The 15,839-nt window shown below is 44.8% G+C and overlaps 1 protein-coding gene across 10 annotated transcripts in view; it reads left to right on the top strand.

The window, feature by feature from the left end:
* The window catches only part of bmpr1ba (bone morphogenetic protein receptor, type IBa), a 504,601-nt gene extending 488,762 nt beyond the window's left edge, over window positions 1-15,839 (top strand). For 9 of the 10 annotated variants that reach the window (XM_072583837.1, XM_072583834.1, XM_072583835.1 and 6 more), the window contains 4 exons: window positions 2,536-2,833; window positions 7,556-7,731; window positions 11,446-11,576; window positions 12,877-15,839. In XM_072583837.1, the coding sequence (XP_072439938.1) occupies window positions 2,536-2,833; window positions 7,556-7,731; window positions 11,446-11,576; window positions 12,877-13,002 (731 nt within the window). In that variant the 3' untranslated portion in view covers window positions 13,003-15,839. Of the gene's footprint in view, window positions 1-2,535; window positions 2,834-7,555; window positions 7,732-11,445; window positions 11,586-12,876 lie in introns of those variants that run through there. The other variant, XM_072583844.1, reaches the window with a different exon arrangement.

Below are 15,839 nucleotides of genomic sequence, written 5' to 3'. Positions count from 1 at the left end.
GAGCCCCCACCCCCAACACAGCCCCCCGCCACCCCCAGCCCCTCTCCAGGGCATTCAGACTGCACACCAACAATAAGACTGCTGCAGCTGCTGCTGCTGCCTTTGTGGGGTAAGTCTCCAAATGGCACACATAGACACAGCCACAGCCACACACACGACATTTTACTGCACATTTATTACAGGTTCCATGCTTGCCCTGTACAGGATAATGTTGGAGAGATTATGTGGGGTGAGGGGGGGTGGGGAGGGGTTTAGGGTTCACCCCTGTGTAGAACTCCAGGGAAAGTGTGGGGAGAGAGAGAGAGAGAGAGAGAGGGCGAGAGGTCAGTCATGTGGAGACTGTGCCTGTTTAATCACTGTAAACAAAAGACATGATCAGTGTTGGAAACACGTCTTTGATGTAATGTTTCCATCGGGACCTGGAGATCTCCTTCGGATATTCCGATTTTCAGATAATTGGTATTCGGATAATTGAGGTTCCCCTGTATATGTATTCAATTGAACTGAATTAACTTTATTGTCACAAGTACTCAAATGAGTGCAGTGAAAAGGTTATAAGTCAGCCCTTACAGCACCATCTTAGGTACAGAGTACCCAGGTACAGTCCTTAGTTATAGAATAGAGAAATGAAGAAGGAAATAAAGGTTACAGTACAGCTATACATAGTATAACGACAGGTCAGAAAAGCAAAAGGCAAGGTTGTAAAGACAACCATCACAGTCTCTCTGCAAGGTCTCTCCATTGCAGACCAACACGTGGTCTGACCGCTGTTTCTCAGCACACTCTACTCTGGCCGCTGGTCACTTTAGTGGAGAGAGTGCATTAGAGGTTGGTGTGAATGGTTCCAGGGATGAGACGTTCATTTATGAGGAGAGATTGGAGAAGGTGGCACTGTTTTCCCTGAAGAGGAGCAAGCTGAGGGGAGATTGATAAAAGTTTTCAAAATCAGAAAGGGTCCTGACAGAGTGGATCGGGAGAAACCATTTCTGCTCATAAACGGATGGTGAGCCAGAAGGCACCATTGTAAACTGATTTGCAAAAGAAATGATTTGGAGGCTGAGAATAATCTTTTTCACACAGTATGTTGCTAGGGTGTGGAATGCACTGCCTGAAATTGTGGTGGAGGTAGGTTCAGTTGGGGCATTCAACAGGATATTGGATGGTTATTTAAAATGAAATAATGTGGAGGGACTTGGTGAAAAGGCAGTAGAGTAGTCCAATTTTAAAAGTTATCAGAGAGCCAGTGCAGACAAAGCCTCCTTCTGCATCCTAGTATATCTCTGAGGCAGCTGGTGAACCCAGCTGGGGTGTGAACCCCGATTTGAGGAAACCCTGAGGTAATAAATTTACATTACATCACTTTACATCAGGGCTGGTGAGAGTGTGGGACCAGGTCAGAACAGTATTTCTCCTCCGCACTAATTTCTTCTAATCTGGATACTTCCTGTCACCCTGTCAGCAAATCCTTCAATCCCTTACTCCCTCGAATGTTTATGTAACCTCTGTCTAAGTACATCTTTGCTATTTATCTCAAGAACTCTCCAGGGTAGCATGTTCCGCATTCTTACCATAGTTTGACTGAAGGGTTTTCTCTGAAATTCCTTGTTGGATTTATTAGGAACAATCTGATACTTAGAGCTATTAGTTTTGAGCTCCCCAGCACCAATGGAAACACCTTCTCTACAATTTGGGAAGCCTAGATTTTTGAAGGAGTTGCAGATTTCAGTTCATTAATATGTAAATCCCAGAACTTCTTTTAAGTCATCTTCTCGAGGTAACTTAAGGTTTTATTAAAAAAGGGTGACATCTCGGCATAGACAAAGCATTAAAAGTGTGAGTTCAGAGTCTGATTCAAGACTGGGATACAGCCAGACTTTGACCTCACACTTTTAATGCATTGTCTGAGCTGAGACGTCACCCTTTGTTATAAAACCTGAAGTTATCTCGAGAAGGTGACTTAAAGAAGTTCTGGGATTTACATATTAATGACCCGAAACCTACAGCCCATTCTAAAACATGAAAGACTTAACAATCCAGGTTTGTTCAATATATCACTTCAGCTGCATGACACTGTCATCTTTTGCTATAGATTCTGTGTCTTATGGTTTTATACTCCACAACCTCCTGATGAAGGAGCAGCACTCCAAAAGCTAGTGCTTCCAATTAAACCTGTTAGACTATAACCTGGTGTTGTGTGATTTTTAACTTTGTCCACCCCAGTCCAATACCAGCTCCTCCACATCTTAGCCAATCTCAGTTGATATGACAACCAATCAGCACCTTCTTCACCTATAGTGTGAGCTGTGCCGATGATTTGAAATTTGACGATTTTATATTTATCCTGATAATGTAAGATGGAAAACTTGTAATGATACATATGTCTTTTTTTTGCTAACTGAAATCCTTCAGCCCTGGTATCCCAGCCATTCCTTCAGAGCATTCTCCCTGAAATGTCGACAGGATAGTTTGCTCAATCATCTGATAGCTTCGGTGATTATCACATTAAAGATCAATTGTGTTGTTGTCTTTGTTTAGGCTTCATTGCTGCTGACATCAAAGGGACAGGGTCATGGACTCAGCTGTATCTGATCACAGACTATCATGAGAATGGATCTCTTTACGATTACCTGAAGTCTACAACCCTTGACACGAAAGCCATGCTAAAGCTGGCATACTCAACGGTCAGTGGACTCTGCCACTTGCACACGGAGATCTTTGGAACGCAGGGAAAGCCAGCCATCGCCCATCGCGACTTGAAAAGCAAGAACATATTGGTGAAAAAGAACGGGATGTGCTGTATTGCCGATCTGGGCCTGGCTGTTAAATTCATCAGGTGAGCTGTGAAAAGCTGCCAACTCTCCTTGATTTCTGCCCGGTGTTGGTTTTCCAAAGGCCTGTCCCCCACCCGCCTCTCCTCCCTTTTCCTGACCATCAGAACCTCCGAGCCGGTGGACTGTCCCATGGGTACCAGGTTCCTCCTTTGTTACAGGTGACTAGTATTCAGTTGGCAATTCAACCACGAGGGTTCAATCATGATTGAACCTGATATCTGCAACCCAAAAACCCAGGAGATGAAACATCAGTGTCGTTTCACTTCACGAGTGCAGGAGTCATATTCGAATGCTCTGACCAATACCTTGACTGAGACTGGAACACAAAGCACTCCTTGTCTGTGTGGCATTGCTACTTACTGGGGCAAACGATCAAGACTCTAGTTTCCTTACAATATGCCCACAATGGAGCCAGTTGCCAAAAAACATAAGAATATAAGAATAGAACAGGAGTAGGCCACCTGGCCCATTGACCCTGCTCCGCCATTTAATAAGATCATGGCTGATCTTTATCATGGACTCGACTCCATTTACCCGCTTGCTCACCATAGCCCTTAATTCCTTTATTGCCCAAAAACCTGTCTATCTTTGCTTGCCTTAAGAACATTCAATGGTGTAGCCTCAACTGCTTCACTGGACAGGGAATCCCGCAGAAAGGAAATAGTCACAGCCCCATCACTTAAAATCTTCAAGAGTTTCAGAAAACTTATTTCTAAGTTGCTTCTTATCAAAACAATCATTTCTGTGTGTCTTGCCTGGTTTAACTACTGCTACCCTTATAACTGTTGGAGAAATACAGAAATCAATCTGACGCTGACATGATTAAAGCAGGAGCAGAACAGGAACCTCGTGTCAATAGACTATCTCCCCAAGAGAAAGTATTAATGGAAATGCTGGTTACATTTGGGTATTGATGCAAGTATTAATGTGACAGGTTCTGATTTTGAAAAATGACTCTTCCCCCTCCCACACATGATTTCCTTCCACCGAGCTCTTGGCAAAAAGGAGATCCGCTCATCTCCCCAGAAATTCCTGCTGGGAGTGTAAATCAGGTGGGACACTCAAATTAGAGAACACAGAAGGTCAGACATAACCTAAACCCCTGCACCAGGGAGTAGGAAGAGGGCATGGTGCCGTCAGAAGAGAGGACTGTCTGAATTTCCACCTCTCTTCCTCTTGACCTCTCCCTTAGTCCCTCTTTGTGTGTAAGTGTGTTTGAGAGAGTGTGCGTTTCTCTGTGTGTATGAGAGAGTGTGTGTGTGTGTCTCTGTGTGTTTGAGAGAGAGAGTGTGCATGTCTCTGTGTGTATGAGAGAGAGTGTGCGTGTCTCTGTGTGTATGAGAGAGAGAGTGTGCGTGTCTCTATGTGCTTGAGAGAGAGAGTGTGCGTGTCTCTGTGTGTATGAGAGAGTGTGTGTGTGTGTCTCTATGTGTTTGAGAGAGAGAGTGTGCGTGTCTCTGTGTGTATGAGAGAGAGTGTGCATGTCTCTGTGTGTTTGAAAGAATGTGTTTGTGTCTCGCTCTTTTTTGTATCTCTCTCTCCTTTGCGCTTGTGTCTTTTTGTCTGTCTCTCTTTCTGTCTGCTTCACTCTTTCTCTTTGCAGCTTCCCCTCTCTGTCCCTTTCTGTCTGTCTCTGTTTATCTATTTCTTTCTCTCCCTCTTTCTGCCTGATTGCCTTTTTCTTTCTGTCACTCTCTCTCAGCTAGTCCCTTTGTCTCTCTCTTTGTCTCTTTCTTACTTTCTGTCTCCATCTCCTCTCTCACCCTTTTGCTCTATCTGTTGTTGGGGTTGGTCTCCTCTCAGACTCTCCCTGTAACATGGAAGGTTCACCAGGCAATTCAGCCCAACAGGCCCGTACTGGACCCCTCACACCAACACCCTCTAGCTCTGTCAGTGTGCTTGAAAACCATTTAGGATTACAGGTGACCACATTCAGTCCATTGAGCCATTCAGTCCATTCAGCCTGGGTTTGCTCTTTTAAAGTGCAGTTCTATGTTCCCACTGCCTCTTGCACTTCCCACGCAACTCAACATTTTTTAACCTTTAAGTATTTACCCATAAGACCATAAGACATAGGAGCGGAAGTAAGGCCATTCGGCCCATCGAGTCCACTCCGCCATTCAATCATGGCTGATGGGCATTTCAACTCCACTTACCTGCATTCTCCCTGTAGCCTTTAATTCCTTGTGACATCAAGAATTTATCAATCTCTGCCTTGAAGACATTTAGCGTCCCGGCCTCCACTGCACTCTGCAGCAATGAATTCCACAGGCCCACCACTCTCTGGCTGAAGAAATGTCTCCGCATTTCTGTTCTGAATTTACCCCCTCTAATTCTAAGGCTGTGTCCACGGGTCCTAGTCTCCTCGCCTAATGGAAACAATTTCCTAGCGTCCACCCTTTCCAAGCCATGTATTATCTTGTAAGTTTCTATTAGATCTCCCCTTAATCTTCTAAACTCCAATGAATACAATCCCAGGATCCTCAGCCGTTCCTCATATGTTAGACCTACCATTCCAGGGATCATCCGTGTGAATCTCCGCTGGACACGTTCCAGTGCCAGTATGTCCTTCCTGAGGTGTGGGGACCAAAACTGGACACAGTACTCCAAATGGGGCCTAACCAGAGCTTTATAAAGTCTTAGTAGTACAACGGTGCTTTTATATTCCAACCCTCTTGAGATAAGTGACAACATTGCATTCGCTTTCTTAATCACGGACTCAACCTGCATGTTTACCTTCAGAGAATCCTCAACTAGCACTCTCAGATCCCTCTGTACTTTGGCTTTATGAATTTTCTCACTGTTTAGAAAGTAGTCCATGCTTGTATTCTTTTTTCCAAAGTGCAAGACCTCGCATTTGCTCACATTGAATTCCATCAGCCATTTCCTGGACCACTCTTCCAAACTGTCTAGATCCTTCTGCAACCTCTCCACTTCCTCAGTACTACCTGCCTGTCCACCTAACTTTGTATCATCAGCAAACTTCGCTAGAATGCCCCCAGTCCCTTCATCCAGATCATTAATATATAATGCAAACAGCTGTGGCCCCAACACTGAACCCTGTGGGACACCGCTTGTAACTGGCTGCCATTCCGAAAAAGAACCTTTTATCCCAACTCTCTGCCTTTTGTCAGACAGCCAATCCTCAATCCATACCAGTAGCTCACCTCGAACACCATGGGCCCTCACCTTGCTCAGTAGCCTCCCGTGTGGCACCTTATCAAAGGCCTTTTTGAAGTCTAGGTAGACCACATACACTGGGTTTCCCTGGTCTAACCTACTTGTCACCTCTTCAAAGAGCTCCAACAGGTTTGTCAGGCATGACCTCTCCTTAGTAAATCCATGTTGGCTTGTTCTAATCCGACCCTGATCTTCCAAGAATTTAGAAACCTCATCCTTAATGATGGATTCTAGAATTTTACCAACAACCGAGGTTAGGCTAATTGGCCTATAATTTTCCATCTTTTGTCTTGATCCTTTCTTGAACAAGGGGGTTACAACAGCGATCTTCTAATCATCCGGGACTTTCCCTGACTCCAGTGACTTTTGAAAGATCTCAACCAACGCCTCTGCTATTTCCTCAGCCACCTCCCTCAGAACTCTAGGATGTAACCCATCGGGGCCAGGAGATTTATCAATTTTAAGACCTTTTAGCTTTTCTAGCACTTTCTCTTTTGTAATGGCAACCATACTCAACTCAGTCCCCGACTCCCTTTAATTGTTGGGATATTACTCATGTCTTCCACTGTGAAGACTGATGCAAAGTACTTGTTAAGTTCTCCTGCTATTTCCTTATCTCCCATCACTAGGCATTCAGCATCAGTTTGAAATGGCCCAATGTCTACTTTTGCCTGTCGTTTGTTTCTTATGTATTGAAAGAAACTTTTACTATCATTTCTAATATTACTGGCTAGCCTACTTTCATATTTGATCCTCTCCTTCCTTATTTCTCTATTTGTTATCCTCTGTTTGTTTTTGTAGCCTTCCCAATCTTCGGATTTCCCAGTGCTTCCATTCCACTTTATAGGATCTCTCTTTTTCTTTGATAGATTTCCTGACTTCCTTTGTCAACCATGGCTGTCTAATCCCTCCCTGGATAATCTTTCTTTTCTTGGGGATGAACCTCTGTACAGTGTCCTCAATTATACCCACAAACTCCTGCCATTTTTGCTCTACTGTCTTCCCTGCTAGGCTCTGCTTCCAGTCCCCAATTCCCTTTTGAAGTGTATAATTAGACCTCTTCCTTATAGCCTACCAGGCAGAACCCTTCAGATCCTAACTGCTCCCTGTGAAATAATGTTTCGCCTTTGTCGAGAGTGTGGTGCTGGGAAAGCAGAGCAGGTCAGGCAGCATCTGAGGAGCAGGAGAATCAATGTTTCAGGCAAAAACCTTTCATCACGAATGTATGTCTTTGCCTGGCCTTTCAGTTCAGCCTTTTACTTCCATGGTCTCTGACTTCTAACCAAACTGGCCAAGTGAGACCGCTTTCCCTGGCCTTGCTTTTTCAGTGTGACTCCAGATTCCACCGTGTTCACTCTCCACTTGTTGTCCTGATGATATACCACAGGTATCTCCATTTGCCTAGTCACTCTGTGCTGGGATTTCTCGGTCATTCTTCCCAATGCACTGACCGGAAAGAGGGACTATTAGAAGCAAGTTTTCACTGAGCAGTGTCACAAGAGATGAGCTGAAGAAAGTAACTCTCTCCCTTCCTTCCTCCATAGTGACACCAATGAAGTTGACATACCCCTGAACACCAGGGTGGGCACAAAACGTTACATGGCACCAGAAGTGTTGGATGAAAGTCTCAATCGCAACCATTTCCAATCATACATCATGGCAGATATGTACAGCTTTGGTCTGATCCTCTGGGAAATAGCTCGCCGTTGTGTTTCTGTAGGTAAGGTAACCTGTATCTCTTATCTTGTTCGTATTGTTATGATCCCCATCTGCTATTGGTTAGGGGGAGCCAGAAATCAAGAAAACCAAATTTGACTGATCTTCCCCTAATGAAATTACCAACAAGATTTCACTCTTTGTAACTTGTACTTTCGCACAAATCAGAATCAATGTAAAGTGAGCATGAATTAACAGGCAAATGATACTTTAACTATTTCACTTTAAGCAGTTGACACAACAAAGTCCCTCTTACAAAGTACAAGCACCCACAAACATGTGACCCCATGTGTAGTTCCACAGATCTGTAACATGCTTCCTCTACGTAGCATCCCTCACCTTTTCACCAGATCGCTTGATCCTTGAGTCATGTTCATCAGCAGCTTTATTCTACTGGTGCAGTGGCTCAGTGGTTAGCACTGCTGCCTCACAGCATCAGGGACCCATGTTCAATTCCAGCCACGGATGACTGTCTGTGTGGAGTTTACACATTCTCCCCATTATCCATGTGGGTTTCCTCCCACAGCCCAAAGATGTACAGATTAGGTGGATTGGCCATGCTAAATTGCCTATAGTGTCCAGGGAAATGTGCAGGTGGTGGATTAGATATGGGAAGTATAGGGGGGTTGGTGTCTGTGTGGGATGCTCGATGTGGCTTGCTTCTACACTGTAGGGACTGTACACCTGTGCAAGCTCCTTAGCTAGGTTTATTATAGTCTTGATGGTATAGAAGCCCCAGAGACTCCTTTAGGCAACCCTTTTAATGAATTCTGTAAAACAGTCTTGTCAGATCTGGTAAAACTGAAGTCAATGCAATAAATTTGTTGAATACGCAATCCCTGTTTGAAGTCTATCTTCAGCGGTCTACATGGTCTTACAAACACACTGCTCCTTATAAATATACCTTCTCCATTCACCCCTCTGCTGCAGCTCTCCATTGTCTCGCAGCTGTCTGTTTTGTTGAGCCACATGGTTATAATCAGAATTTAATCCTGTTGGTACCGCTTCCAGATCAATGGGCGCCAGGTCACATGGATCAATATTTCTTATTATTCAAGAAAATTAAAATGATGTAAACAATGGATGTAAATGTTTAAGAATCTTTTCCAACCTTTATGAAAAACAGTTACGGTCCTTCAGACAACATAAAGAAACCACAAATTTACATGACTGTACTGCTTCTGGTCAAACATCATCACAGTATCAGAATGCAGAGAGAGTCTGTGGAGACGTTTTGTTAGGAAATAATAACGTTCATCTGCAAGGTGACTTTAAAGTAGTGAAATGCTTGAGAGCTTCAGAGGAATGCTGCCAAACAAAATTGGGCACTGCTTCATGTCGGGGTACATTAGGACAGAAACTCAATCATAGACAGAGGTTTTAGGGGCTCTCTTAAAGAAGGGAAGAAAGAGTGTTGGAGTGGCCGAGAGATTTAGGGAGGGAACTCCAGAGATGAGGGCCTGATCAGTTGAAGGTGTAGTCATCAGTGTAGAGTGTTTAAAATCAGGATGCACAAATAACCAGGGTAGGAAAAACATTGGCTTCTCAAAGGCTTGTAGTATCGAAGGAATTTACCAGCATAGGGGTGGGTGAAGGCTTGGAAGAAATAACATGCAGGGCAGAAGTATTAGTAAATGATGAGCTATTAGTATTAAAAGCTGCTTAACAAAGGTGGTAGATGGAGTTACGAGACAAATGGCTTGTGAGTTACCTGAACAGTTAAACAGGCCTGAGCGTCTCCCTGTGTTCCTATGATTATTTAATTGTTTTCATTCAATTTGTTTGTAATGAATTGTACAAGCTACTCAAGGGAGTCAGATGGAGGATGGCAGGGTGCCCAAAGATGCCCCATCTGCCTGCTTTTGGATTTGGTACAGACCCAGAGAATAAATTCTGAATTCCAGAGCAATATTGATGGGGAATGTCACAGATAACAGTCGATAGCTGTGAGGCCATGTGAATTTGCACTTTCTAAGTCAGGCCAATCATAGCAGATAATGTATGATGAAAGGTAAAAGTTGCAGTGGTATTCAAAGTGTTTTGAAAAGAAGTGTGTGTGTCAGTGTGTGTCTGTCTGTGTCTATATGTGTCTGTGTGTGCATGTGTGTGTGTGTGTCTATGTGTATGTGTCTGTGTGTGTGCGTGTGTATGTGTGTGTGTGTGTCTGTGTGGGTGCGTGCACGTGTGTGTGTGTGTGTGTCTGTGTGTGTGTCGGTGTGTGTGCGCATGTGTGTGTATGTGTGTGTGCGGGCGTGCACATGTGTGTGTGTGCATGTGTGTGCGCGCGTGTGTGTGTGTGTGTCGGCGTGTGTGCGTGCATGTGCGTGCACATGTGTGTGTGTCTGTGTGTGTGTGTCAGTGTGTGTGCATGCGTGTGCGTGCACGTGTGTGTGTGTCTGTGTCTGTGTGTGTGTCTGTGTGTGTGTGCGTGCGTGCACGTGTGTGTCTGTGTGTGTGTCGGTGTGTGTGCGTGCACGTGTGTGTCTGTGTCTGTGTGTGTGTGTGCGCGTGCACGTGTGTGTGTGTGTCTCTGTGTGTGTGTGTGTCTGTGTATGTGTGTGTCTGTGTGTGTGTGTGTATCTGTGTGTGTGTCTGTCTGTGTGTGTGCACGTGTCTGTGTGTGTGTGTGTGTGTGTCTGTGTGTGCGTCTGTGCGTGTGTGTGTGCACGTTTCTGTGTGTGTGTGTGCACGTGTGTGCGTGTGTGTGTGTATGTGTATGTGTGTGTGTGTGTGTGTGCACGTGTGTGTGTGTGTGTGTGTGTGTGTGTGTATGTGTGTGTGTGTGTGTGTGTGTGCACGTGTGTGTGTGTGTTGGGATTTGAGTCCCACCTTTTGGACTGAGAGTGACCTGAGCCTTGTCTGTCAGTTGAAGCTGAGTATTTTATCGTTCTCTTTTCCTGATTGCTGAGAAACAGCAGCTCCGAGATCAATAAACAGTATGTTACTGACTAACTCTCAGCTGCTACAAAAATATCACACCGGTTTTTGTTTGAATGGGTATTTTCTTTCACAGTGACAAACGTAAACAATTTTAATATTTGATACATTTTTTAAAGGTTCACCTTGCTCTGCTGCTGGTAATGGCCAGAGTTTAGCAGCCTGATCAAACCTGGTATCATGCCCCACATTAGTGTGTGAACAACACTTCTGTTTCTGGCTATGTTTGACATAATCCTATTATGTCAAAGATTAAGATTGCTTGGATCTTTCTGTGCTCCTTGTCTAATTCTCCCCTTGCAATCTCTTCACTCACCAGAAGCCTGTCAAGAGGAGTTCCAGCAGGGGTCAGTACTGAGTTACTCCTGCTCCTGTGCTGAACAGTTAGTTGGCATAACTTTGAGAGCAGGCAGAGTCTAGATTAGAGTGGTGCTGGAAAAGCACAGCAGGTCAGGCAGCATCCGTGGAGCAGGAAAATCGACATTTTGGGCAAAAGCCCTTCATCAGGTCTTCATTCCCGATGAAGGGCTTTTGCCTGAAATGTCGATTCTCCTGCACCTCAGATGCTGCCTGACCTGCTGTGCTTTTCCAGCACCATTCTAATCTAGACTCTGGTTTCCAGCATCTGCAGTCCTCACTTTTGCCTTGAGAGCGGGCAGACTCGCTGAGGGATTTATGGCATCTGCCACTGAGGGGAGAGCTGGAACGGCAAGGGATTTACTTCAATAGAATGTATCCTGTATTGTGGTTTGTCAGTGCTGCATGACATTTCCATCAACAGGCATTGTTGAAGAGTACCAGCTCCCTTACCATGATCTGGTGCCCAGTGACCCGTCCTTTGAAGATATGAGGGAGGTGGTATGTATCAAGCGACTGAGACCATCCTTTCCCAATCGATGGACCAGTGACGAGGTAAGATAGACATTTGTTAAAGACGAGCATGGGGTAGGTGGAGGGTGTAACAGAACAACGAAGAATAAGATGAAAGCATTTGTTCTGCAAATGGTCTAGTAATGCAAGGTCAGGGGTTCAAGTCCCATCTTGGTGCCATTTCAACTGAATTAATGAATTTAATCTGGAATTGAAAGTTCATCACATCAGAAACATTGCAGTAATCCCATTTCCCATCAGAAAAATTATAGCGCTGGAGATCAGAAAGTGCTGGAGAAACTCAGCAGGTTTGGCAGCATTCTGCAGAGGGAGAGAAACCGAGTTAACATTTCATTTCCAGGATCTCTCTCCTTTGGAAACCACTTTCTACTGTGTTCTCCGGATCATGTTTCAGCAGGTCATGTTTCAGTAGATCACTGTCAACATTTCTCCCAGTCGATGACTGTGAATATGGCAGCGTGTCCTCAGAGATCGCCCAGAGACGCCGGACCGTGTTTTCCACTGAAGACACAGCCACTGAGGAAATTTGTGACGCTTGTGTTTTGCCAAGTCCCTTCTAAATGCCCTGTTTTGCTGAGTTTCTGTAGATGTTTCCTCCGACTTGAACAAGCAGGTCTCCTGCTCCCACTTTGGGGCTGCCTCCAGTACTGACCATTAACTTTGTCACTTTGAGCTGTAAGATCTGAATTATTCGACAGGGTGCTATGAACACGCACAGGCTAATTATCATCCCTGCTCACTCATGTTAAGTTTCAATGCTTCACACTGAGGACAGCAACAGGTTTTGTGATCTGGTGAAGCATTTGTGATGCTCGTTCTCTACAGACTAAATTCTGACCTTTCTGACTGTTTTAGTTGATATTATAAACACCTCGGCCTTCTCAGGCTGTGAGTCCTTCCTGATTTTGAAACTCTTAGCATTCTTTCTTGCCCCCAACTGCCCGGCCAACTGTTGAGGGTACAAATCCTCCCTTTGATCCTGTCAACTATGGTCCCACCTACAAGCTCAAATCCCTCCATGACTTCACTTCCATCTCCTCATTTTGGACCATCTTTAAAATCCATGGAATGATTAAAATTGGGGATAAGCCGGAGGTTGGAAGAGGAGGAGCACAGGAATGGTTGGGGGGGGGTTGGGGGGCTGCATGAGTGACAGAGATGGGGCGAATGCGAGGGGTTTGAAAACAAGGGTTGCTGTTTTATCGGGCAGTTGCTCCGTATTACGCTCAACAAGTGAAGCCTTGGGATAGTAGTGCAGGGAAGGATAGGGATAGTGCCTATTTGCTTTGGTTTATGCCTGTTTGTGTGTTTGTCTTCGCAGTGCTTAAGACAAATGGGAAAAGTCATGACAGAGTGCTGGGCCCACAATCCAGCTTCTCGGCTAACGGCTCTCCGGGTGAAGAAAACCTTGGCTAAAATGTCAGAATCTCAAGATATTAAACTCTGATGCAACGCCAAATCTCCACTCGGTGTTCGAGACCCTCACATAGCACCGGACCCGTAGCGGATGGGAGAGTGACAGCCTTTTGACCCTTTCTAAACTATCTTTTCTGTTTAAGTCATTTCAACCCCTTGATCGTTGGTGCAGCAATGGGCTGATTAACGAGGGAGAAGTGAACTGTCACAGCCACCAGAGATGGCAAAAGGAGCATCCACTGGGTATTTCCTGCTTACATAGTGTTAAAAACAAACAGATATTCAAGATATTAACACAAAGGGAGGTTGCATGCTCGCTTTCTGTGAAAGCTGTTCACTTGGTTAATTTGTTTTTTTTTGAGAAGTGTTATGCAATAAGAGACTCAAAAAGCCAACTCCAACCTGACTCCAATTGTACATAAACTGACGCTGTTAATACTGGGTGGAGCTGCTGTAGGGTTTAACTGAACTGAGTTTCTGATGACCATAGGGAGGGAAGATGTCGCCTGGAGTCCACTGAGAGCAAACGTCCTCATCACGAGAGAATGTGTTCCGCCGCTGTCTGCCCTTCATGGACACCCATGAGAACGTTTCATTGAGTATGCGTGTGGATATTCCTTTGACCGAAGAGAACTGGATGGGAAGGGGCCTTGTGACAAGAATGTGACACTTATTGACAAGCACTGACAGGAACCCAGACAATGTGAGACATGGATTGTAATGTCTTCACCTTCCACTCAAAACCGTCTCCAGATGATCATATAATTGGATTCCATCTGGCCAGGTTAGCTCATCTGGAACTGTGTGCCAATATCTTTGTCTTGAATTTCTTGTCACTCCATCAAGCTTTCTGACTTTCCTTTGTATCTCCTTCAAGAGCCCTACTGCTCTCACAGAAACATTTTCGGTGGTCAGAGGATTGAAAGGGGATTTGTTAAGCTATGAGAGGAATAACCTCCTGGTCCAGAGTTCATAGTGTTGGAGCAGCACTCTGGGAATTCATGGTGGACCATCCTTGGTGGTAAATTCATAGGTTCAGAGAACAGGTGTCCCTGGCAGTCAGAGCCTGGCAATGAATGTAACGTTAGCAACCAGGTTACTCAGCTGGGAAACCACTCAAGGGGGTAGTTGTAAGGGACTTATCATCTGCTGAGTGTCACTCCCAATGGGAAGTATCATGGAGTACTGAAGTGCTGGGGAAATTGACCCCCAAACAGAGAAAGGAGAGAGGAGGGAGACAGGTTCTAAATCCCAAAAGGTGCTCGTCCAAGTCGCTGACATTCTCCCCCGTTTTATATGCCACTCGTGGGCACTCATGACAGTAGGTACTTGTCAGATTAGAGACTTGGACAGCCTTGTGGGGACTTATGGTTACAATGTTGGGAGGAATTCCAACATTTTCCCAATACGCTTCCCCTTTTATAAAGGTGCTGCAGTGAGTTTAGTAGTTTACTGCCATTTCTTCAGGACATGCTACTCTGAAGTTATTTGGGAGCCTCACATTTCACATGTTGTCTGGGTACACTCTATCCCATTGGTTTCCAAATGAATCCCAGAGATAGGGGAACATCTGACAATAACCCTCATTATAAGGATGGGCCCAGTGGATCCAGTTCCCCAATGTTCAGCATTCCTATCATATTTCTGCCTCCAAACTTCCAGCTATATTCTCTATAAATGAAGATGATGATTGAACAGAACCAATGATTACTTACAGTGTGGAAACAGGTCCTTTGGGCTAGCAAGTCCACACCGACCCTGCGAAGAGCAACCCACCCAGACCCCCACATTTACCCCTTCACTTAACACTATGGCCAATTCACCTGACCTGCACATTTTTGAACTGTGGGAGGAAACCCACGCAGACACGGGGAGAATGTGCAAACTCCACACAGACAGTCGCCTGATACAGGAATTGAACCCGGGTCTCTGGCGCTGTGAGGTAGCAGTGCTAACCATTGTGCCACCGTGCTGCCCTTTCAGGAGTGAAGTTAGGAAACACATGCAAAGAAGTGAGAGGAATTCACTATATCCCAATATTTATTCAAGGATAAAAACACTGAGGCCATTATAACATACAATACGTCCTGTTAATTAGCCAACAAGAAGAAGCACAAGTGTTTGCTTTGGTGCAGTTCACAGCGTTTGGAGCCTTCCACCCATGAGCTGCATCCGTTGCTAATTTTAAAATCTGAAATCAATAGACTTTTGATAACCAGACATATTAAGTGATATGGTCAGGCAGCATCTGAGGAGCAGGAGAGTCGACGTTTTGAGAACCTATGCCCGAAACGTTGATTCTCCTGCTCCTCGGATGCTGCCTGACCTGCTGTGCTTTTCCAGCACCACTCTCTCAACTCTGATCTCCAGCATCTGCAGTGCTCAGTGTCTCCTATATTAAATGATATGGAGCTAAGGCAGACATATAGAATTACAGCAAAAAGTATCCATTATTCCACAGAATAGCAGAACAGGCTCAAAGTGCTAGATGATTTCCTATTGATTTTTGTGTTCCTTTCAGATTTTGGGGTTTTGTTTTTGCACTGATATGTTCACCTTTAGTGATTTAGTGTCCCGAGTCATCTTTACAGCTCCAGCATATCTGAAATCTCACCTATTAACTAAAGAATTTCCTTACGACATGCAGTATTTTTAAAAATCAATAACAGAATAGTAGCCCATCCAACCATTCCGTTTCAGAACCTGTAATTTCAGTTTTTGAAAAACGTTCAGGCTTGAGCTAATAAATGGAAAGTAATATTTGTACCAAGCAAGTACCAGTCAGTGACCCTCTCCAGCAAGGGGGTCTCTAACCTGCTTGGATGCTCAATGATATAAACATCAATGAACCCCCGCCCCCCTCCCCCC

This window comes from Chiloscyllium punctatum, chromosome 14 (assembly GCF_047496795.1).
Source record: "Chiloscyllium punctatum isolate Juve2018m chromosome 14, sChiPun1.3, whole genome shotgun sequence".
NCBI lineage: Eukaryota > Metazoa > Chordata > Chondrichthyes > Orectolobiformes > Hemiscylliidae > Chiloscyllium > Chiloscyllium punctatum.
The sequence above is the reverse complement of the archived record's forward strand: the minus strand, read 5'-3'. Positions and strand labels throughout refer to the sequence as shown.